Source organism: Lissotriton helveticus, chromosome 5_1, assembly GCF_964261635.1.
Source record: "Lissotriton helveticus chromosome 5_1, aLisHel1.1, whole genome shotgun sequence".
NCBI lineage: Eukaryota > Metazoa > Chordata > Amphibia > Caudata > Salamandridae > Lissotriton > Lissotriton helveticus.
This window is the reverse complement of record NC_136065.1, coordinates 687,638,764-687,665,087: the sequence shown is the minus strand read 5'-3', so window position 1 is coordinate 687,665,087 and position 26,324 is coordinate 687,638,764. Positions and strand designations below refer to the sequence as shown.

General features: G+C 42.3%; 1 protein-coding gene across 2 annotated transcripts in view; it reads left to right on the top strand.

The window, feature by feature from the left end:
• Positions 1 to 26,324, top strand: part of MICU1 (mitochondrial calcium uptake 1) — a 627,696-nt gene that overhangs the window by 592,840 nt on the left and 8,532 nt on the right. For both annotated transcript variants that reach the window (XM_078643080.1, XM_078643081.1), the window contains exon 11: positions 16,581 to 16,670. In XM_078643080.1, the coding sequence (XP_078499206.1) occupies positions 16,581 to 16,670 (90 nt within the window). The remainder of the gene's footprint in view (positions 1 to 16,580; positions 16,671 to 26,324) is intronic.

Genomic DNA, 26,324 nt, shown 5'->3' with positions numbered 1-26,324 from the left:
TTAGATCCAAAATGGATACAATGGGAAAATTCTCTTGCTGCAACAGATGTGAAACACGCATTTGATCCAAAAATGAAAAAACTTGAAGATCTGGAATACAAACATGAATACCCTCTGTCAATCGAAATTCTGCCTCTCGAACAATACACCTGTGTAATCTACACGGACAGATTTGCACAACACTACGTTGTGAAGAAACAAGTTTACAATGCAGCATGTGCGATTGTTAAAGGTCGCTGGTGCTTAGGTAAATTTAGACCGATGGTCACTAAAACTGAATCACTCAGAAACTGTACAGCTCAGCGAGCTGAAATAAGATCTTTAAAGATGGCGCTTGAAAATGCTGATCGCAAATTCCTCACACTAATAGTGTGCGATTCGCATTACTGCGTCCAGTCTTACAATAATGACATACAGACTTGGATCAAAAATGGTTACAAAGATGAGACAGGTGCCACAATAAAGCATAAAAAACTTTGGGAACAAGTAGTTCTTTTGCAGAAAGAACTACAAAAGACTCACGTGATACATACACTGGGTCATCAACGTGATGGCGTTCACGTTGCAGGGAATTCATTGGCTGATGAGGCCGCGAAGGCCGCTGTGCAAACGGCTTCCTTATCTGCCATCACCCGGTCAAAAACAAAAATAGACAGCCAAATAATGCAGGCTGTTAGTGCTTCAGTAAAAGACAGCGGTAAGACACCCCCGAAAGGCTTTCCAGTAAAGTACTCATACAAAACTGATGCGAATAATGTTCCTTTTGCTCGAATCCCTGGAGTGAGGGATAGGGCAATTCCAAACATGGAACACAGGTTAGGACTAATTTTAGCGGCACATGAAGGGCACGCTTCTGCACATGCTGGTGTTTCCGCCACAGTATCATTATTAAAACAGAGATATTGGTGGCCACGCATGAGAAAACAGACTAGAAACTATGTTCTAGAATGTGAAATATGCCAAAGAATGAAAGTATCAACAGTGAAACGACCAGCACAAATGCCCCTTCTAATCTCAGATAAACCACTAGCATGTGTTTACCTGGACCACTGTGGTCCCTTACATAGGGATGGCAACTATAAATATATCATGGTCGCAGTGGATTCCTGCACAAGATTCATTTGGATGTGGCCCCAGCGCTCGGCTGACGCCAAAACTGTTATAAAAGATTTGCGAGTCTTTATCGGCACATACGTAATTGGCATGCTACATTCTGACCAGGGTCCTGCGTTTAGCTCCTGAGCGTACAAGGAGGCCATGACCAACATGGCCATTGCATTGCGGTACTCTAGTCCATTCCATCTCGAGGGAAATGCGGTAGTGGAGAGAAAAAAACGTGACATAAAGCAATCTATAACAGCGAGGGTATTAGGTTCGGGTGACGGGTGGGTCAAACATCTAACAAGTGTCCAACGTAGTCTTAGTAATCTGCCAAGAAATTCTCTAGGAGGTATCACTCCATACGAACGTTTGTTTCGTACCAGAATGATCATTCATGACCTTGATTGTCAGACTTCAGTGGTGAAACAAAAAACCTTTGATATCAAAGATCGTTTGGCTGTTTTACAGGACTTGAATGAAACAAGAAGAAGTCTAAGTAATATAAAGCTAAAGCCAACGGCCACTGAAGAAAAACCACCTGTCCCAGCAAGGCCTGTCTGGATTCCAAAGATTGGGGATCTGGTCAGAGAAAAGATCGCGGTGAAGAAGGAATTTTTGCCTCCTTACAGAAAAGCAGTACCTGTCTTAGCTGTCAGCGGAACAAGATCAGTAGTACTACCGCCCCTTGCTGGTAAAAAGGAGAACAGAGTTGTATCAATCGACCTGGTAAAACCACAATCATGTGGCCAATAATAAGTAGTAGGCCCAGTGGACTCCCAAGAAGTAGCAGAAGATCAAACCTTGCTACAATACAAGAGGTTCAAACTGAAAGACTAATCACATTTGATAAACCTGCAGTGAATAAAAAAGGACTATGCAGCAAAGCCATGGAACTTGTGCCTCTTGAAACCCAAATTGCAACAGTTCGTCAAGAAACACCAATCTACAATTATGTAGCCTCTGAACATACATATCCAAAGATAAATGAAAATCCGGAAGCAATTCCAACAATTGACAGAACTGCATCTTGCTACTTCAGCAATTTCGATAACTTTTCTGATGATCCAAGTGAACATGAAGAAACGCCAGCAACTAAAACTTTCAAAGAAAAAATGACTGAACTCTTTCATCAACTCAAAGAAACATACCTGATTTCACCATGGATTGAATTATGGATTGTGTTAGGTGTACTTTTCCTCCTACTCTGGCTCATTTTGGTTTTAATTTTGGGAAAATTCATTGATGGAAAATATAGTACAATGGACACAGCAAGTCAGAACATCAACTTGGTCCTAAAGCCTCACAGATCCTCTCACATTGAAAAAAGAGAACTATCGTCAGTGAACATCACAGCCATTCCTATACCTGGTGGTGTAGCATGGGACGCTACTGATTACGAAATCTATGGCCCGGTTGAACTCTTGAAATATCCACATCAGTTCAAGGTTTCATTAAGTGACTTTGTAACACCAAGTACTTTCTCTGATGATTGGGACTTTGAAAATATTAATAATATGATGTCAGATTTAGAAGTGTCAGCAAAATTTACAGAACATGATTATTTACACGGTTCATCAAATTATGAAGAAATGTACTGTTTTAATCATTATGGTCATCACTATTTGCATAAATCTGCTAATCCCAGAAATGTTTTTAGTTATAATCAATGGGGACATTGTCCAACACCGCCAAAAGGCAGTTCGAAAACATTTTATGAGAAATTTCCATACTTTTCAGGGTTTAACAACACTGTTCCAGAAACGTTTTATTTCAAAATGTTAAATAAGACAGGAATGAAAAACATGTTGACAAATACTAAATTGATTTATTCTGAAAAATTTTATGAAAAAATGTCTACATTTGGTTTTGAATTTTGGAAAAACAACATTGAGACAAAAACCATCTGGGGTACAAAAGACTGGCAGGTACAAGGTCTAGAAGCATTATTTAGAGCCTGCATGATCCCAGAACAGATAATATTCCTGAATGACACCATTCAACAAACAACCTGTCTTGGCTTAGCCAAGATAAAAGACTTAAACAAACCGTCTATTCCAAAGCCCATACCTGATAGTAATGGCACTACAGATGTGGAGATAGACGTATCCCATATTTTACACCAAAACAGAACAAATCCTGATTGGAAAAAATGGTTGATCTGGCCCACAGACACTAATAACTGTCAAGATAGATTCCTGAACAAAACACAGGGGTTCAAACAGACCAGGCCAGACCCAAGATATTCCCAGACACAACATTCAGGGATAGTTACAACATACAGTGTAGGAAAGCTATGCCTCGAATGGCTACAGAAATCTACACTGCAGGAAATTAAGCAACACTTGACTTTACTTAAAGAAGGTGCTGACTTGCGAGATTTCATATTGGGACCTCGCAAACAGCGTCAAAAACGTTTCATATACGCCGGTATATACGCTGCTTACTACGAAGCTTGGAAAGTAATGCAAATTGAAACTGCTGAAAAAATACGAGAAATTGATCGTATTAATTTGGAAAAATCACTGTCTGTAGTGGACAATGGGTTAACGACTCTGTCCTCCAGAATTTATTCACTGGACAGCATTGTATCATCTGCTATTGATATAATAGAACAGGATATGCTAATGTTACAACATGGCCAGTCCCAATTACGTTCTATTGTACAGATAGGCTGGACGTTGCAAAATCTGCGTTCAGGCTACGTGCCATGGCGTCTAATCAACAAAAGTCATTATTTTCTATCTTTAACCTTACAGATAAACAAATCTCTTTGGCACAAAAAGGAGAAGACTATACGATACTGAGCATTGAAAAACTCAGTTACCATTGACAATGTCAGAACGACCTGTCATTGAATGGATAATACATGGTACAATCACAATTCCGATAACGACTTTTCAGTTTCAATACTGCCATAAGTATATACCATTAGGCCTGTATGAAAGGTTGGGTAAAAAATACATCAAGTCAACCTGGAAATTACCTTATACACATAAATGTTATATTGAAGGGAAAAAAGAGGTATTTCTTAGTGGTAACAACTGTAAAAATTCACTAAGTGGTACACTTCTGTGTCAAGGTATTAACTTGCATGGAGCCTGCGAAGGTTCATCAAACAACCTTTCATGTCATCTGCACGGCACCCCTGCAACACAGATAGAGCCTTTTTTCAGACAGCTTTCCAACGGCAGCAACGTTCTAATAAGTGACTACAGCTGTTGTGGCATGGTGCCAGGAATAGCCTATCTCGTGAGCGTTACTTCCAGGGTAATTTGCTGTATGCAAGTATTGTATCCAAACAGCAAACCAGACATGGAGGCAGCAATATGGCCTTCTCTGAATATCTTTTCTATTCGAATTGATACTTTAAGCAGAATGAAGTCTATTCTTTTACAGACAACTGTGCCTTTAACTTCGTCCAAAGAGACGTATGATCTGCAAGTTGCAAGGACAGCGGCAGAGATACATACACTATTATCGTCAATTTGCCCCGTGCATTTCGTAGAAATGTTAGGTCAAATCTTAAACATGTCCGATACCAGTGGCATCGCACATGTATTTAAGACAATTTTTCGGGACTATTAGCACTCTTTGTAGCAGTCCTGAACATCTTCCCGAATTTCGTGCACTCTGTGTTCGGCGGCCAGCCTCTTCTTTTGGGACTCGTAGCAGGAATTTTATTTTTATTCCTTCTGCTCCGCTATGGCAAGTCAAGTCACAGACAAAACCCAGGCAACAATGGAAGAAACGATCCTAGCGATGAGATACCGAGAAAGGATTACTAAGGTCCTCGGCTTGGCGAAGCTAAGAGATCTGAATACTACCTGGTTTCTTTCATTCAGACCAATCTGGCAAGATTGCATCTTACCTGTGCTTCGATGCCTGCTATGCGGAGAAGAATGCGTGTTGGACATCTGTCTTACACTACCATCAGCAGTACTTATGGATATCGATAATTTGCTTGGTTCGGAAACAACTCATGCAACTGTTGTCCCCAGCGGCTACCTATTCTGATGACGGCATTCGTTGAGACCTCATTATTACGATTAGGTGGTGGTGAGGTGCGAGATGAAAGCGGCACGCAGGTACAACCTTCTGTGAGCATTGCTGATCCAGACATCAATGAGGGCAATGATTCTCACATATGCACTATTTCAGCTTTTTCGAACTTAGTCGAACTTTCACCTACTGTTGTAGACCAATTTTTCGCCAGCCTGTCTGATTTGATGTTCTCTCCTAACAACGAGAATAACTTTTGAAATAACAAGCACACAGCGTTCCCTGAACTCTGAATTCGGCCTTCAGTTTTTGATAAACAACACTACATGAAAACAATTGGAACTATTTTTTTCCCCTGAAAGCGAAATTATTTTTCCATTTTCAAAATATTTATCTTTTTTTTGGCACATGGTACTCTGCTTGAAGTAGACCTATTCTTAGAGAACAAGATTTCTATTTTGAAACTCTAGAGACAATATTTTGATTCAGCCTCTAGCACATGTACAGTCGTGTATAAATATGTGATGAAATGGTCTCGACCTTCTCTTCTGTATTAAGAGCCATTTCATAAATGTAATTTTCGCAATTCATTCAGCCAATATTTATGTATGCATTATCTGAATGATACCACTGCTTGAAAAACGTACAGTACAAATACACATTTTTCGTGTATATACCATATACCATTTCAAATGCAAGTTATGTATTTTGGGGTGGGTTGGAAAACACATGCATCGTTATATGTTTAGTATTGCTTAGTATTTAGTAATGATGGACATTATACGTGGAGTGGGTGTTGTGAACGTATGTAGGACCCTATTTAAATATTCCCGATTCATGCCCTTATGTGGTTATAACAAATCATGTCCTTATAAAGGCATAAGAATCATATCCATATTTAGTCATAGCCAATGCAGTCCAAATACGGCAAGGCTACTCCCATAGACTCCTAGAAAGTACAACGCGTTCTTTAAACAAACCAAGCCTCCGGCAGCCCGGGAAATCCCCCCTGCTTTTGTTTTGATTTGTCCAAGAACTCCTGGAGTCCTGAAAGAACTGTAAGTTCTTAGTGACGTCTTATGTCCAACCTTACGTCAAACTCGGCACCTACGCAGGCCGAGACCTAAAAAGACAAAGGTGGAAAAACAATCGCAATGAGATTCAGATTGTCAAGGGTCTCAGAGGGATGGAGATTGTAAAGAGTCAAAAAACTGATACCATTTCATTATCTCCATAAGACGCACTTAACACCAATCAAGTTGGGGGAACATTTTATGAGTAGATGGTCTTCTTACCCAAGGGGAGAATCAGCAGAAGTAGATTTCCTGTACATGGTACTGACATGTCTGATAATTAACCCCTTCCATGCGTCGGACGGCCGGCGGCCGGCTGACGTCACGGTGGGCGTGTGCGGAGGACGGCCGGGGGCCGTCCGAACCACGCCCACGCCATAAATAACCCGCACCGCAGCGAAATTTTCGCCGCTGTCAAGGGGTTAAACAATTCATAGCGTATAATACTTCCTTCGTGTATCCTACAACGAGAGCCATACTGACTGTTAAAATTAGGAAGTGTTTTCTAACAAGTATACCAACCTCAAAGAAATTGAGGCATAAATGTTTTACTATGGTCGTTGATACTTTGAATTGTCTCCTGCGGAATCTGATTTTATGTTGTACACTGTTAATTTTGTTCCTTTTATGTGGCATTCTGAGGTTAACAATAAATATTTTTTGTTTTAAAAAAGCTCAATATTAGCACCCAGATCCTGTCCCTAAAACACTGTTGGACCGCCAGCACTCTGATTTTTGTCTCTCGAGTGATTATCTAGGTGCCTGTACCTCACACTCATGCTAGAGAACTAATTGCTATCATGGAGGTCCTTATAGAATAGAATGACATCCTCTGTTATGCCACTATGATGACTGCTAAACCCCGAAGCCTCAGTTCCACGTACCTAATCCCAGAGTGGGTCACACTTGTTATGAAGAGAACTTCCTGTTCATATCTGAAGTAGTCCCCTCTATCTCTTCCATCACATCATGTTGCAGGGGTTCCCCCGTTACATGGAGGTCAAGCTATGTTCCCGCACGTCTGCAACCTTTTCAGATCGAAACTTGGTAGAGGTGGAATGCGTTGTAATATAAAAACAAAAAAAGGCCTTTGTTTCTTTGTGACCCTCTGTTTAAATTTAGAAGCATGGTGTTGCAACCACTTATTGTACACACTTCTAGAGGAAAAACACAGCACAAGTGGTTCAGGCCCACTTCCTTGAGGTAGCTCGTTCATCCTCGCAGCACCTCAGTGGGACTCGGCTATTTTCATGAAGTGAACTCAGCTTTGTTCATGAAGTTGAGAAGGGCGTTGCTGTACTGTATTCCTTGGTGCCATCGCCTACTTGTGCACTCCTGCAGCTCCACCAGCATTGTCAGAAGCTTTCTCTTGTGTCGACCCTGGGGTAGGATAGACTCTGAAGTATAGCTGGTTTTCACCCTATCCCCTCAGTCACAGTTTAAGACCAATATGCAGTAAAATACAATGGGACTGTTAACCAATTATATTTTTCGCCTAATTTGAGCATCCTCCTTTCCTGCTTTGTTTTTAAACTTGGTCCTGGTATAGTCAGTCAAATTTACTTTTTCCGGTTACTGTGCAAACCATAAAAGCATACTAAAAGACAATTAATGTCACCAAATATAAAACCACGATATACAATAAATAATTAATACTCGGATATATATACATATAAAAAGCAATGGAGAGCAATTTGTGCTGATTACATCTTAACACAGCAATGAGATACATACATGGATTTGTGATGTTAGGTTATTCTCCTTAGGATTCTTACAGCTGCGGCCAGAATATTTGCGATGTTAAAGATTTCCCATACATTTGTCAACATTTGAAGATAGAGTAAGGCTGGCCTGACTTGCATAAAGCCTTTATTAACTAAAATTGGGGAAATAAAATGCTTCCTGATATCATTAAGGTGCTCACAGAAAAACATAAAATGCATAATATCCTGCCCAGAGAAATTGTCACAGGTACAAACCCCAAGGTCTTCAACCCTCTTCCAACCTAACTGATCACTGAGAAGGAAATGGAATTGATTTAGTCTAAATCTAATCAATAAAAATCGGTGATTAGGGTTTGTGACAATACCCAGCTATGGTTCCATTGACACTGTAGTTTTCCGCAACTGGTGAGCCCTTACAGTTACCTTTTCCAACTCTCTCTCTTCTCTGGCCATAGTAACTATACGCAGGTGTGTTTCCTTCGACGATTTTATATCTCCCCTTAGTAATTTTTCCGGCAAGTTGTATAGTTCTGGCCTACCCAGCTTATCTGACAACTTCTTAACATATTTAAGCCAGGGGATACAATGCCCACGATCAAGTGCCATACAATCTTTCAGGATGTCATGATTTAACACTAAATCAGGGTTTAGCCAGGTCCCTATCCATTTCAGCAGTGGTGCCACTGCGATATCGTCTTCAACAAAGCCGATTCCACATTCCTGATGGACGATGTAATTGGCTGTTGATAGCGGGACAGTTAGAATATTCTTAAGAAACCTATCTTCAGCCATCTGAATGGCCTTCACGTTTTTAATACCCCACAAGTCAGACCCATACATTGCAAGTGATATACACTTAGCTCTGTATATTTGAAAGAGGGCCTTCATTGGCCTCGCTCCTCATTTCCTAGCAAAACCTACGACAGCCGATGTGGCTCTGAACAGGACGGTTTTTTTTTTGGCTAAAATTTGGGTTCCCCAAGTGCCCTGGTCATCAAATAAGACTCCAAGATATGGGAACGTCGAAACCCTGGTAAGTATATTCCCCTCACAATAAAAAGTTTTAACTTTTAGAGATCTCTGTCCAATGGCCATTACATGTGATTTAGAGAAGTTTACACTCAAATCCAGTGATCTCATAAAGGCCGCAAAGGAGTTTAAAAGTAGCTGGAGTCCTACCGCCGTTCTGGCTAAAAGTGCGGCATCGTCCGCATATAGCAGTGCGGGGATCATACGTTTCCCTGCACAGGGAATATCTTTGCAAGAGGTAGTTAAGGTGGAATCTAAATTATTAATATACAGTGGTCCTGGTATAGCATTTTGGGGGAAACCTCTATTACAACATACGCATTACATCATAGTGCCTTTACAACGCAGCCAGTACCACTACTGGGACATGAATACGATGACTTGCTTTAGGGAATGTGGTGTTGGATTTTAAGTCCAACACCTTCCCTACTGATACACTGACTGGAGTTGGAATAGTAATTTAACTATTCCAAAGTCCAGCACTTCCCTAAAGCAAGTCGTTGTAATGACTTGTGCTGTAATGGATCTTGTGGTAACGACAAAGTCGTGGTATTGACTGCATTGTTAAGCCGGGCATAGTTTTGCCATGCGTGGTAAAAAATGCTATTCAACTTTCGGCCTGCTCTTTCTGCAATATTCTTTATTTGTTCCCAGTCTTGTCTCCTTGAACTGGTTAGCTTTACTCTTCTGGTTTTAGGTTGCTCTCTGCTTTCTGTTTTTCCTATTGTCTAGTGTTATTTCTAAATGTAATTTGTATTCGTCGTGCTACATTCAAACCACCACTTGGATATTTGTGTCGCTTCTGAACAGTGCAGTTTCTAATGTATTTTTTAAATCGTGTTTCTCTGCCACGCAGTATACACCATTCCATCCATCACCCTTCCGAGTTGGATGTTTGGGTCAACAAATGAAATACGTCCTCCCAAAGTTTCCAGTTAAGGCTTTTATTTTGTAGATGCACATGCCATAATAGTGTGTGGCGTATCACAATCTGCCTAGTTATTTAAACAAAAAATTCTTTAATTCAGTGCTTGGTACACCTATGCAGGAGAGACTCAGATCGTTTGTAAACTAGAACCATACTCTAATATGATGGCAGAGAGGTGGAATTTAAGTGAAAAGCCACCTTCATCCAGAAACAATATGAACTAAAGGCCAGAAAGACCGAAGTTTGAAACTTTTCCTCAAAGGTGTAAGGGGATTACTTACGATTCGAACTTCAGTACTGGAATGTTATGGAAAAGATTATAAATTCCCCACATTTTCCAAAAATGAGTTGAAATGTCGAAAGCTTATGTGCTCAATCAGTTTGCTTAAGCGGGCATGCTCTTTTTAATCACCCCTCCAATGCAATATTAGCGTTGCCCGAGTGCGATCCATTGAATCATGCTGCCAAATAAAATGCAGCACATCTGCACACGCAGTATGGCGGCTCCCAGCTCATGGGAATCGGTTTCTATCAGCACCTTTTTCAGAGGTAACACCACAGCAGAGCCGTTGACACCGGTAAGACTATTAAAGCACTTCACAGAACCCAAGTGCTCTTTAAAAGCATGATAAAGCACGAGTGCTTTTCAAATAAGGCTGATAACACTCGTTTATTCTTTCATCGTGCTCAGACTTGCATGAGGAATGCTTTAAAATGGTTAGGCGTCTGAGATTTTAAAGACCTACTTGCAAACAACTGCAAATAACCCACCTTTATCAGTGCTTGTTTTTAAAACTACGTATACGTTCCTTCAAGAGTCCTGTGTATTTGTAACTGCGCCACTGGCGGGGTCAGCTGTACACACTACAGAGACTGAGAGACTAATCTTGAGTCGCGCAGGCAGACATTTCGATCGTTGGCTCAAGTGAGCACGGAAAGGGGACATCATCAGCCTTGCTCACTGCCAGCTCATCGGGCGAGATGGATAATGGTATTCGAATCAATAAGCTTTGTTCAAAAGCACCACCAATAAAAAACATTTAATATAAAAATATCATTTCTAATGAATCCCCTAATAACGTTACATAAAGCCATTGATGGTTAAAAAAAAATAACATTACTCGAAAATTACATAAATGTCCATCTATATCAAAAAACAAACATTCAGACTAACTGCCAACCTAGTTTCTTGCGAATCAGTATAGCAGGCCAAAAAAACGTGGACACAAAAACTCAAATTTCCAGGGCATGGAGCTGTTGTAAAAACAGCATGCGTACATTGTCTAAAATTGTGTCTTTGCAGTAAAGGTATTAGGAGTCATTTCCAGGGTTCCTCATAAAATTCACAGAAAAGAGGAAAGCACAATATGCAGTGTACCGATACTTCATCACATAAAGGCGGCAGTCAAGTTCAGACTCGGAGGACTAGTTTTATGAACTGGGAAGTGCACAAGACGATAGTCTCGTGTAATGATAAATGTTGCTGCAGAGACAAATCACTCGCTTCATCCACGTCGCCATTCTCAGCTGAACTCTCTACAAAGCAAAAGCATTGGCAAGGCAAAAGGATAACTCACTCGGCTATTCAGTTACACTCCACCTTTCCGTCTCTCCTTGACCCGTTCACCAATTTGCTGCCTCTGCATTTCACCCCTCGGGCCAAGTTCAGGGTAAACAAGAGCAACGCTGGGTAACCTACCAAAGAGCAGAAAAAACCACTAGCGGCCATTAAGCTTTTGACACTTAATTTTCAGTGGGCTAGGAGTCGATATGGTGTCTTCTTCTTGCCGGTTTTGGGCCAACTCCTCATCAATACTCTCCTCACCTTCTCCTAGCATGCAAAGCACCATGAGAGCTAGGGGAGGAGCAGGAATTGGATTGTGACAGACAAAGCTCCTCGGGCTGCATCATCCATTCACGAGTGCCTCGCCAATCTTGACTGAAAGTAAATTACAATCCCGTGGCCTCTTCTCTCCCACAGTGTCCCTCGAGGAAACATACTTCATTTCTTGTACTAATTATCTTTTCTCCCATGGGGTAGCTGCCAATCCTTATCCTTCTACTCAAAACTATATGCAGATCACTAATGTTCTCCAGGTATCGATACTTCGTTCGATGAATCTTTTGTTGTCCTTGATGCCAGCAGTCTCCCGTAGCGCATTATTTTATGGCATGACTGCCCCTTATCGTTTCTCTAGTGATATTTTAGACTGGCTCAGGACAAATAAGATACCATTTGGACTAACTTAGTCACCCACATACTTTTCAGCCAACTGCTACTTCATGTTTCAAGTTTATGTGCGTAGTTATTAAAACCAATGTAGTACATATACTCTCAATAGAGTAAAACACATGAAATACAAAGCATTAAAACACCATATGCCCTATCGTTTGGCAGGTTCTGAGCCCTTAAATACAAGTTCAGAATTCTCTGACTCAAAACAAATTGATTTGTGTATTCTAGTTCATTTCCTTGAATGTGGCTTAGGATCTTTTTCATTAAGTTCATTTGACCAGTAGAACAGCAAGAAAAAAGGAAAACATAAAAACAAAAGAATTTCTAAGTTAAGAGACAGATTAGCTGGAAAAAGTTCACCGGAAATCGCTGCAAGTTTTGTTGTGGGTTTTTTTTTTATATACTTATTGCGGAAATATGGTCATTTATGTAGTCATTTATCTTTTTTAAAGAATGTTGACTTCTTAAAGCATCTGGTCTTCAATGGCAAGGCTGCTTGTTTTCTTTCTAGGTATGCCTTAATTGAATAACTGGAGACCCATAGTTTAAGGTCCATGAACTTTAAAAATGAAGTCCACATTTCTCATAATTACTAATACGTGGAAAAAACTTCCCTTTTCTGTTGCCTGCCTCTGACCCGTTTTTTCCCCCAAGGTATAATTATTTTGTTGCTACTCAGTCCACCCTTCGTTGACAGAATGTTTATTCTACTCACAATTAATTTGTTTAACCCTGTATTCTAAATGTGTCAAAGCAATAGCGATGTAGGGATTTCTAACATGCTAACCGTTCCCCATCCTCTCACTTACATGTTACCTAAGCACTTTAATAGGCAAAGTCATCTAATTGACAAAGCAACTTAGCAACAGCTGTTCATACCTAGCGTTATTTAATCTTCCAGCACAAACCATCTATATATGTAAAAACACCTTCAAATCCTAGCAGAATAGTAATATATTTGAGAACATACCGTTCCCTAAGACTAATAGACACTTTCCATAAACACGGACCTGGCAAAATAAAATATTTGAGTGTGCCTGAATTTTGAGGTACACAGCACCAAATTCATCTAGCTGACATAGCTATGCTACCCAAATACTCTTTACACATACAGACATTCACAACTAACAACATACCACACTAGACAGCTCATCCACAACATCAGACACCTAAAACAGAAACAATATTGTACAGTTAGCAAAGCAATTCCACCTCAAGAACACATTCCAACTCCCTGACAAGGCAATGGACAGGCTTCACCCCATAAATGGGATACCGTCTTGGGGCTCACTCACTCCGACACTCATCTCAGACCTCCAGGCATTGGTTATCTAATGGCACTTCACCACTGGCAATCTTTTCTGAACAATTCACTGAACAGATATCTCATTTCCCACACCTATCAGAGTTGCACCAAAGGGTGTCCCCAGAGGCTGAGAGTCCCACAAAAGCAACAGATTAGCAGAACTGCCCAATACAATTCTCACATACTTGGTTGTTGCTTGTCTCTGGGCTTTCACTTTACAGAAGCCTGGCCAATGGCCTGATCGTGAGAGGAGTACAGACTTAACATGATCTCTTTGTTGAAGTTACTTGATACAATCTCTCCTTTATAATGGAACCAAACTAGATCTTCAAATTGGGCACATTTGTCTTAGTTTCAGGAAATGGATTTATCATCTTGCACACCAGACTCATTTGATGGTTGATTACCAGATTGATATACTTTTTGTCCAGTGTGATCTTTAGGTAGCTTTACAGCGGGTAGCCCAGTAAAACATGGCAGGTGTGTCCATGTGACTCTGTTTGAGAAACAGTATTAGAAGAAATCTGCATCTCAACATCTAACAATGATGTCCTTGAACTAGCTCATGTGGCTAGGGTGGCACACACTATTTCAAGTGATATTACCTTACAACTCTGAAGCCAACATCAAGGTTTGTTAGTTTTTTGTTTTTGTTTGATCTGTTTATAAAGTTTTATAAGGAGGAAGATACATAGAAACAGCGCATAAATGAGTAAGGTATTGATACAGGGGTGTCCTGGCACATAGTTACAAAAATGGGACACATTGAAGATTTGCATATAGCTTAATCCACTAGAACGCTGCTACATTGTCATAACATACAGTTTTGATAACCTATACAACCCATGTTTATATTCCTGTTACACATCAACAAACTCATTTGTCTTAGTGAAGCAAAAGGAGAAAAGTTACTTTGTGAATTGCCGTGCAATGCCCTGTCAATTTCAAGTGTAGGCGCACATTCCACGCTACAGGGTCAACCGGGCATTCAGGTAAGAGCGAAGTAAGAGTATTGCTCATACCAATTAATATTAAGAGCTCAATGAACATTTAAACAGAAAAAAAGAACTAACTAACATCAAGCATATTTATACTTAGTCATATCCAAGACAATCAATAAATGCAAACCCACCCACCGGAAAAGAACACAACCACCTCAGATGCATTCTCCTCAACACCCGCTCTGTCCCGCAAACACGCCGTTGAACTCTGAGACCTACTCGACTCAACCTCCCCAGACGTCGCCTTCCTGACGGAGACCTGGCTGAACCCCTCCGAGGCACCAGACATCGCCATAGCCATCTATTGCTACAAGATCACACGCAAGGACCGCACCATCGGAATAGGAGTAAGAATTGCCATCGTCCACAGGTACACTCTCAGTCTCGACCAACCCAGACGACACCCTCAGCACCGCCGAACACCAGCACTTCCAGATCCACACTGACCCAACACCTCCCTCCAAGGAACCCTCGTCTACAGACCCCCCGGACTCTGACCACAGTTCAGCGACTCCATCGCCGACTTCGTCTGTACACACTACCTCGCCTCCACAGACTACATCCTCCTCGGGGACCTGAACTTCCACCTCGAGAACCACAACGACACAAACTCCACCACCCTGATCGACAACCTCACCAACCTCGTCCTCAGACAACTCGTCACAACACCCACCCACTCCGCCGGCCACACGCTTGACCCCATCTTCTCCGCAAGCTCCCATGTCTCCTTCAACCGCACCACCGAACTCCACTGAACCGACCATCGCTGCATCCACTTCACCTTCCGGAAACGCACCACCGAACAGAACCACCGCCACTGCTGGGGCAAAGTCCCCGAAAACAAGCTAACCACCACCCTCGCCCGAAACCGACCCCACCGACCACCACACCGCCACCAGCAACCTCAGACAATGGATCGACTACTGCGCCAGCACCCTTGCCCGCTCAAGAAACCCTCCAACAGACACATCAATAAGAAAGCCAGCTGGTTCACTGAGGACCTCCAAGCAAACCTGCTGAAAGCTAGAGAGAAAATGGCACCATGAACAGACACCAGACAACTACTCAGCCCACAAGAAAGCCACCCGAGGTCACCACCACCTCATCAGATCCGCCAAAAGTCCCTCCTTCAAAGACCACCTAGACAACAACACGCACAACAGCAAAGAGCTCTTCAGCATTGTGAAGGAACTCTCCAACCCCAGCTCCAACACCAACAACATCCCACATTCTCAAGAACTTTGCGACTCCCTTGCCACCTTCTTCCATCGCAAGATCGCAGACATCCACGACAGCTTCAAGGTCACGACCGCCCCGACAACTACTAAGACCCCCGTCTCCACAGCCACCATCGCTCCGATCCCCTGCTCTACTGGACCAACATAAACGACAACGACATTATTAAAATCATGAGCACCATCCACTCCGGATCTCCGTCAGACCCATGCCCACACCACATCTTGAACAAAGCCAGCACCACCATTGCACCCCATCTCTGGAGAGCCATCAACATCTCCTTCGAGACAGCGACCTTCCTCGAGAGCTGGAAGAACGTCGAGATCAACGCCTTACTCAAACTCAATTCTTATCCCAAGGACCTCAAGAACATCCGGCCCAAGGGTGAGTAGTGTGCTTTTACAAATGTTCTGATTGATTGATTAATCAGATCGGTATTTCCCCATACACTTCGCTCTCATATTTGTGTTTTTGTATGTGAATAAGAACAAACATTTTACCCATTAAGAGGGAATTCTGGACAACAGTCCTTATCTAGACGGCGGTTCCCCATTCGAAGAGTCATCCGTTTCTATAATCATTTATAAAGGACACTTGACATCTAAAAATTATTAAAATAGTGGTGAAGGTCTGCAAACGCCCAAATGATTAGAAATATAATAAAGTATGTACTACATTGAATAATTTAACTTTAAAATATTGATATATAGATATATATATTGCTTGTGAGATTTGATCGGTTTTAACTTCCAAGTACTTCTAATACTAGCTAATGTAAATAAATTGTGCGGAGTTGATATCTAGTTATTCTTTGTTTGGTTAGTGAAAGAAATGTCCATGCTATTTTTCTGAAATACGGTAGCAGCAATCTACACACTTAACTTTCTGCCATTGATGTTGCAATAGCAGTTGTGAATGACTTATAAATAAACGTTTGTGTCTTTCAGTCACCATGCAACAGGTCGCCAGAACGGTGGCAAAAGTGGAGCTGTCGGACCATGTTTGTGACGTTGTTTTTGCACTCTTCGACTGTGATGGTGAGTGTTGCATTTAGTACTGTTACGAGTTTAGAGGTACAGACCAGGATGTACATGAAAAAGTATCGAAACAGTTTCTGGGTCCTATTCATTTTCTTCTTTTACCACCACCCATTTTCTTGGTATAAAATGCACATAGTTTAACATAATAAGGAATGCATTTCAGATGTTTTGCATTTAAAACCATTTAGATTAATGTGTCAACTGACACGCCCAATGTTATTCTAAGTTACAGTCCTTAGTTCGAAATATGGAAATAACTTTCAAATCTTTTGCTTAAAAACCAAAGGCAGTCCTCTCTTCTAAGCTGGCCTTCGTTGCATGAGCAGCACTGGTGTTAAGCGAAGCGACATGACAAACCTTCATGTGCCTTAGCTCATGCTTTCTAGTCCCAGATACCTCCTGGAACTAAAGCATGGTGCAACATGCTGCCCTGCCACATGTGCTCGGCCTGTACCACTGCATGGTTAGAGATGGACCGTCTCGCCAGCCGCTCTTTAAGTCTTCGTCAGTACCCCACTAACAGGAATATGCAGGAAGACGGGTCTCTGGTTCCCCTCCCTCAGCCTCTCCCCCAACTCTTCGGTACGGAGGCCCTTTGTGAAATCATACCATCTTCTGGGACTCATCACCCAAAAATCTGTCTAATGAAAAAAACAGGACTCTGGCTCTCCAAAATGCTGGTATCACCTTTATTGTAGCTCTTCGTTTCTAGCCATGTATATCCAGCCACAATAATGGCGGTGTCAGCATTTTGGGGTGCTGGCGTCCTTTTTACATCAAAGGTTTTGTTGGTGTCGTGTGGCGAAGTTGTGCTGGTGGATGCGGCCAATTTTGGCAGTATTAAACTGCATTAATATAGCTACGGCTCTTGTCGTATGTGCCCTTGTGTCTCTCCTTGCCTCTCTCCTTCCCCAAAATGAGTACAAATTCTACACACACCCCCATTGGCTTGCTTCAGTCTGTGCGGTTCTACCTCCACTCTCCCCCAATTCGCACCTTGGAGAAGCTTGCCTTGATGTGTCTTCTGTAATAAAAATCATTAATCTATTTAAGGTTTTATTATATACATCAATGAATGTTTTAGAGTCAATACACAGTCTTCTCAAACTTTCATGAAGCTGGCTGTGAGGTAGAAATTATAACACGTTTGAAGGGTACAAAAATTACAAGAAACGAATGTTGACCTCCCTAAACAATTGGTGACAGGTGTCTTGAAGGGTAAAAATGGAGCCCGCAAAAGTAAATGCAGATACACTCCACTATCCTTTTTCAATCAAAATGAACAAACTAACATGTTTCACTTCTCAAATTCCATATTCCATATTCAACTCTACTAATATACTGCCCAAATAACTGAATAACATATCTACTACTCCAATTACTTCATATTTATACTATACTAATTTTCAACACTAATCCTTTATGGGTTCCGGAGTGGCGTGCTACTCGCCAGAAAAGCGCTTCAACACCCATCAGGGGTAACAAGTGCTATATGAATGCAAATCTTTCTTCATCCGCTATCCTTCTCACTCCAAGTAACAGACTAATATCCCCACTGAAATTACCTCATATTTCACCATATTAATTCACCACTAATCCTTTATAGGCTCCCTGAATAGCATGCGTCAACAAGCGAGCGATAAATAAATACAAACCTTTGTCCTACTCTATCCTTCTGCTATCATTCCAAATCCAAATAACTGACTAACCTATCCACCACTTAAAATGTACTTGCACGTTTCACTATACTAATACAACAACCAAGGGTCCCGGAGTAGCGTGCTACCCGCCGAAAAAGCGCTTTGACGCCTTGTCAGGGGTAGTAAGCGCTATATAAATGCAATTACAATACAATACAATATTCATACTTTTGGAGGGATTCACTATGGCAATTTACAGTAAGAGGGACAATGTTAAAAGGCGATATAGTGATTAGAAGTAATTCAGGAACGTCGGAAAAGCAGATTATGAAAAGTCTGAGGTGGATCTGGTCATTTCAGACCTGAAAATGCACAAAGCAGATTAAAGAAATCCAATAACTACAAATCTAGTTCGTAAAAATGCTACAATAAAGACATTAATAAAGTACAAAAAGGCAATGTGAAGTTTGTAAATGGAAAAAGCAATGTAACTTTAGGATTGATATTAGGTCAGGATGACAAATTGGTCGGTGTAGGACTATGGGTTGAGGAGGACTCAGGGTAGTCAAATAGTGAGTAATGTCTGGGTTAAGGTGTAAGGGTTTATGTTGCAGATAGGGTTAGTGCAAAGGCGAGGGTAGGGTCAGGGTTTATTGTGGGTTTGGGGTTGAGAGATAATAAATCAAAGAGGATATATCAATAGGTTAAGGGTTAGTTTTAATGTTATTTAGTGTCATTCTTGATTTTGGGTTATTCTTCTTTGTTCTACTTACACAAAATGGAAATTTGGAGCTTACAAGTTCATTGATATGGGGTAGTTATTATGGTGGCAGTTATCAATTCAGTCGTAATTTTTCACATAGATCCATGTTACATGACTACCATTGGTTTGGCATGAGTAGCACCGGTTATTCGTGGCATTACAAAGCAGCAAATATGCTGCATTAAGCTTATAGCTAAATAAATTAGTATCCAAAGACCTCACAGATTTCTGTAGTTTCAGTTTAAGTATTTTTGTTAGTGGACCTGAGTCATCTAAGAGCCCCTATATTTATTTATAGCAATAGCACATACGGTTAGTTGAATGAAGGCCCGTCTGATGCATTTACAGTTAGCATTGTGTCACACACCTCAGAAGGAAATTGGTTTATCTAGGCAGCGGTATCGGCGCACAATCTCTGTCAATAAGTTCTTCTCTCACATACCGTCATTCCTGCTTTCTTAGTTACTACTGCCCCTACCCCAATTCTTGGCATTAACTAGAGGGCAGAGAAGATTGATTATTCGAAACTAACGATATTATCACCAGTCAAGCAAAAATACAGATTTTTTTTAATGAGAATGCAAAGAAAAAGAATGTAGTTTTCTGGTATGACAAGTCTGTAAATTAATTCTTCATTTACCTAGACAGGCGGTGGTCTCCAGCTGAGAAACTGGAGCTAAAATCCAATCGCTCAATTAACAAGTGAAAATCAGGTCTGTAGAAACCTACTGGCAAAACGTATTTTAAATAATGAATACTTAATAAAACTCAATAAATAGGTTTTCCACTTCAGAGCCGGTCTCCAACAGTTCTCCGTTAATGTACTATTATTAGATTGATTGAATCACCATGCCAAATAGACCTCCATTTCAGTATGTAATCATATCTGTAAATGAGTAGTTCGTCTCCAATCTCTAAAATCTGACCTGCATGTGTGCAAACGAGCTCTGAACAGACAGTTAATTTTTAATGAGCCATTGCAGGGATGTGTATTTTTAATCTGGTAGCAGTGGAATGATGCATAAATTATATCAAGTTCTTCATTATAACATCTTGAGATTTATCATGTGTAACTCTTTAAAAATATCTCGGAACTCTTCTGAGGCATATGCTTGCTTTCATTGTGCATGGGAAATGTATGCTATTTCCCTTGGCTCCTTTTCGGAAAAAACACCTATTGTTAGGACAGGAATTTTGCAGGTGCACTTCAATCTCTGCCTGCATCCTGCTTGGTTTATTTTCTGCTGTCCGGGTACAAGTCTCCAATTTGCGCATGTTATTACTGAGGGATGTTTGAGTTATTATTCAGTACTTAAAAATAAGTTTTCTTCCTGTGATTATCTCTGCTGCCTTTTCACAGGACACCTAAAAACGTGCTTTCAAATATTGCAACCGGTGTGAAAGTTGAGCAGGATTCTGTTTGCATTCATTGAGACCCTGTTGGGAGGCTCTCTTTCACAAATCAGCTCAAATGGACAAGAAAGAGACTTTGGGGCAGATCTACAAGGAAATACTGCAGCACGGCAACTCAAGCCCTTTGGCTGTGCCACGCTGCAGCACTTCCGAGGCACAGGAATGCAACATATTTACAATAATATGTCGCATTCCTGTGCTCTCCCTTGGGCTGGTGCACAAACTGCCGCCATTCTACGGCGCAGGCACCCTTGCACCATGGTGCAAGGATGCCTGCGTCATGGGGAGATTATTTTTGTGCAGGAAGGGGCACCTGTCTGCACAAAAAAAATGACTACCGGCATTTTCCTCTTACAATGCGTGCTGTAGAATGCAGCACGATACGAAAGAGGAAAAAACAAGGAGAAATGTAAACCTTTCTCCTCGTTGCACCTTGCTACGCCTCCCCTGGGAAGGCGTAGCATTGACACGCATTTCCAGATTCACGATCCCACGCAAAACCCATGGAACGAGACACATTTCCAGATTTACTAGGAAACACCCACAGCAACACCCATGGAACGCCCCTTCCACTCAAAGTGCTGCATGTGAAGGGGTCATATTTACAAGGAGAGGAAAAGTCACGCAGGGTGGCATTTCCTCTCCTTGTAAATGTGGAGAAGTGAAATGCGCCTCCAGTACGTCACACTAAGGGACATACTAGTGGCGCAGGGGGCTCGTAAATCTGCCCCTATGAGTTTCCTCAAGATAGTGTGAACTTAGATAGAAATTCAAAAGATCCTCTATATGAAAGAAGTGGTCTGATCTGAAAGAATGGCATGGTGAACAAGGACTCAAGCCCATGCATGGCTATAAGATATTCCCGATGGTCCATTAACTTGAAGTGCAGTGCTGATCTTTCTTGTGGTAAGAAAAGCCACTGTCAGTGAAAGGAAAACATAAATCTCTTGGACACAAGTTGACAAGGTTTTGGCTTGGGCACTCATCAAGGTTCCCTCTACTGATAAAGATAAATAGGGCATTTCTTTAGCGAGTTCTCTAAAGCTCTAGTTCTCCAGCACCTGCAGACCAGAAAGTTGGTAGACTATTGATTGGTTCACTCCCGAAGAGTCAATTCCTTACACTTTGCTCAGTTGGCACAGTTAAGTCCCAAGTCCCCATCAGTCAATAGTGCAGTCTTTCTCATTTCTAGAAAGTAAAATCCAGCCAAATGTATCATTTTTGTTTGGCATTTCAAAACAGGGCTTTTATTAAGTTCTTCCTTTTCCATTGCTTCTGGAACACAGTCAGAGGATGTAGCTCCTGCAGCTAGAGTGAGAGGAGGTGGTCAAGGGATAATGTTTTCTGAAGTCAATACCTTCCCAAACATCTGCCCAAAGTAATAGGGGCACTGTGCTTTGTATATTCGGGAATTACATCAAGGCATACTCAAGCGTATTATTTTCTCCAATCACTGGTCTAGTGCCTCGTCTTAAAAATGTAGGCCTAAGCTTCCCTTGGTGGCTGTTCTAATGGCTTTTCTTTGTACAATTACTTATTTGAAGTGGGCACACGTTATATATTTTTTTGTACTTTGGTGGTCCAGACCCATATCAAATGTAGGCAGATAGTCCTTCTTTATGTGTGCACTTACTCCAGAAATTTGATATGGCATATTTCATGGGATTGTTTCACTTGCAACTTCTCATTCATCTTTCCTCTTTTTCACTTTTCCATCATGTTTCAGACTGGCCTCCAATGCAGTATTAAGCTCTTGAAATGTTCTATTTGTACCCTACTATTAAACAGAACCTTGAGGTGATTGAGCTGAAGGACCATAGGCTAGGCATGTCTAACCTTAAACCACCAACCATGCTATCATAATGAATAGTGGAAGCAAGGCTTCCACCTCGGCAAGCTATTCTTTTGATCTGTTACTAAGGCCATTGAGAATCTTCACTTCAAGGGGCAAGAACTTTCACTGCATAATTTCTCCTTTTCTTAGCAGCCTGCATTAGCCGTGAATTTAGCATTTTTTAATATGCAAACATGTTCTAGAAGTAAAATCGTTATGCTGATAATTGTCCATTGGACCTCTACTTGCATCAACTCTATTAAAAGATTGCTGTGGCTGAAGAAGTTTTAACTGTCCTTTGTAAATCTGCCCATCGCTCTTCAGCTAACGAGCCCTGGTTATGCTTCTAAATTTCCCAAGACTAGCGTGCTATATGTCTGGCAGTAAATGGTCTAAGATGTCAGGCCTTTCCAACAATGTGCTTGTCTGTTACCTTATCTGTAAAGGTGCGTGCCTCTATTGTAGGAGTATTGTCACCAACATTTACTTTGATTAGATGCGATACTTAAGTTATCTATTGCTTCATGCAACCTGGAGCAAGCTTTTCTCCCTTGATGTACTGAATGCATACCGCTTCTCCCTAATAATGAGGACCATCACAGTATCCTTATACATATAGCAAGAGTATCATTATCAATATAATAACCTTGAATTATGGTATAAATTTGGCCACAGAGCAATTACAAAATTCTGATCCATGGTGACCGTCCTTTGCGGCCAGTTCATATGTTAGCGATGTAGCAACAATTAGCTGATCTGAGCCTAAACACTAACAGTCTCAATTCTAAAGTGTGCAGATGCTTTTAGATACCCTCTGGGGTGGGGGCTTCTGTATAAAGCAACAAAAACCTTTTTTTATTTTCACGGTCTCCTAGTCTGAAACGAATTTTGTTTTCACACAATCATTTGAGAAAATACCTGGTATTGATATTGCACTACAACCATATGATCCACAGTAATTCAGAAGAACCTTTCCACTAGACCGTCTCCAATTAATGATTCTCTGTGCATAGAGTTTTACTTATTTGCAGCTCACCTGCCATCTCTGTCTCGCTAGGCACAGATGGAAAACAACCATAGGAGGAGACTCCAGGCCCTTGACTGTCCATCACAACTGGTCCTCTGTTAGTTGATAGTGGGTGTTTGGGTTCTCCAAAGTCTTGAAACCTCTAATCAGAGGAGGATAAGACATTTAAACTAAACGTCTGGACAAAAACACCATCATTGTAGCTCTGGAATCTTTTCTTCTGTTGATCTGAACTCGCCAACGTCATCCCACACTAAATCCTCAAAGGCATATAGGAGGGTCTCTTCTTTCTTCAGATTTACAATCAGACTATGTTGTTTCTCCACATCTTCTGTTTCTGTCCAACTAACTGGGGTAAAACATCAAAGCTACCAAGGGCACCTTTAATTGCTGTGTTTTTCCATTACCTGACCTCTTTACAACTGGGCACTGCCACCTATTCAGCTGAGATGCATCTTAGAGCTTCCACTATGGATCCACTCATTGACATTTGTTCCCGATTAGTTTCTCAATGTAGTTCTCCTTCACCAGTGATTCACAAACTTGTTACCTCCATGTATTTGCGTCTATGACGGCAGCATAGCTTCTGACCCAATCGCTGTCGGTCAGCCACCACTGCAGATCCTGTGCAGTCCCCTCCAAGAGATCTGGACTACATCAGAGAGATTCCCTTGATGCTGCGTTCACTGGAACTTCAGGTCCCACTGCAGAGCCTGCTTATGCCATCTGGCATGTGTCACCAGCAGGATGCAGGAGGACATGAGGCCCAGCGGCCTCAGAGTCATCCTTACCGAAATCAAGGATAGAGGCTGAAATATCGGTATCATAAAAATATCCTTCCTTCGGGAGGATAGGCCTGAAACTGCACTGTGTCCAGAACAGCTCAGATTAAAGGGAGCCTATGAGAGGGAGTCAGGTGCGACTTTGGGACCTTGATAGTGAATCCCAGTGAAAGCAAGAGGTTCGCCATAGTCGGGAGACGGGAGAGGACAGTCTGGGGTGAGCTCGCCTTCAACAGCCAGTCATCCAGATAGGAGAATACTGGCACTGTGTGATCTGTGAAGATGAGCTGCAACCTTGCCATCACCTTGGTGTACACCTGGGGGGCGGTGGTAAGGCCAAAGGGGTGCACTGTGAACTGAAAGTGCTCGTGGCCTACCACAAACAGCAGGTAACACCGCAGGGCAGGCAGGACTGGAATGTGAAAATAGGCATCCTGCAAGTTCAACGCTACCAAACCAGTCTCTGGGGTCTAGGGCAGACAAGACCTAAGCCAAAATTAGCATTTTGAACTTTTCCTTTTTGAGGAAGCAGTTGAGGGCTCCCAGATCTAGAATAGGACAAAGGCCCTTGTCAATTTTCGGGACCTAAAAGTAGCAGGAATAGCAACCACAGCCTACTTCGGCTGCCAGAACCCTCTCTATGGCTCCCTTAGCCAAGAGAGTCCTGACTTCCTCCTGAAGCAAGTTCATGTGGTCCTCCGTCAGTTGGCTGTAAGTCAAAGGCATGGAGGGAGAGGTAGTCTCGAAGAGGAGGGAGTAGCCCCTTCACTATCTGAAGAATCCACTTGTTTGATGTGATGTTTTACCAGTGGTGAAGGTGATGGCTGATCCTGCCACCAACTGGCTGCCCATGATCTTGAAGGGTTGGACTAGGAAGGTTTAGAGGCTGCAGGGGAAGGAGTGAACTGACTCTAGCCGCCTGGCCCATTGGGTTGAAAGGAGCTGCGCTCACGGCCATGCAAGGGTCTTGCGGTGTCTTAAGGGGAGTGGGATATGGCTGTGCGGCTGAAAAGCCCCTTCCATGGCCACCAAAGGTGCGAAAAGAGGACTGGCGGCACTGAGAGGCCCAAGGACTTGGCCGTAGCCCACGAGTCCTTAAAGCGCTCAAGAGCCATGTCTGTCTGGTCTCCGAAGAGACGGGTGCCATCAAAGGGCATTTCCATAAGGGAAGCCTGGAAATCCCCGGAAAAGCCAGAAGTTCTGAGCCAGGCGTGGCGTTGAACGGCCACAGCCATTGACATTATTCTGTCCAGCCCTCTCCGACCAGATCCCACAGTAGTGACCGATGCGTCACTCCAGGGAAGGAGCAGTCATCTGGGAGAGATGGAGATCGGAGGACTTTGGTCTCCGGTGGAATCCTGACTCCACATCAACTTGCTGGAGCTCCGAGCAATTCGCTTGTCATTGAAAGCTTTTCTCCCTTCCATTAAAGGAAAGTGGACTACACCACCACCACCATGTGGTACTACAACAAACAGGGCGAGGTAGGGCCCTGGATCCTTAGTCAGGAGGCCCTGCATCTTTGGGCATAGCTGGAACAGCAGGGTTCAACACCCCTCTGGGCACATTGATGCCTAGCAGATCAGGAATGGCGTTTCCATCCAGAGGTAGCGCAAGGTCCCTTTCAGAAGTGGGGCCAGCCTTTGATAGATCTGTTCTCTTTTGCCGATAAAGCGCAATGTCAGGAATTTTGCCGCTGGAGTTTCCAAACCAGCACTCGCTCAGCGACGCTTTTCGTCCTGAGTGGTGCTCAGGCCTCCTGAACACCTTTCCACTAATACCACTCCTGTCTAGAGTGGTCAAGAACATCAGGAGCGACTGGGCCCAAGTCATTCTTGTGGCTCCGTGCTGGGCATGGAGAGTCTGGTATCCCAAGCTTCTCCACCTGAGCATCGATCCTCCTATCAGCATGCCCCTTCGAGAGGATATTCTGTCGCAGCAGCAGGAGAGGCTCCTCCACTTAAACCCGTCCCCTCTATGCCTTCTTGTGTGGAGATTGAGCAATGGAAGTTAACAGCATTCGCTCTTCCTTCCAAAGTCTGTGATGTGGTTTTGGCAGCCAGGCATCCCTCTGCCAAGACTGTGTGTACGCCTGCCAGTGTAAGAAGTTTGTAAAATATTGTACACAAAGGTTTATTGAGCCACACTCTGCTTCCCTCTCTTAAAGAGTAACTTTCAGCCTTGTCTGCCTT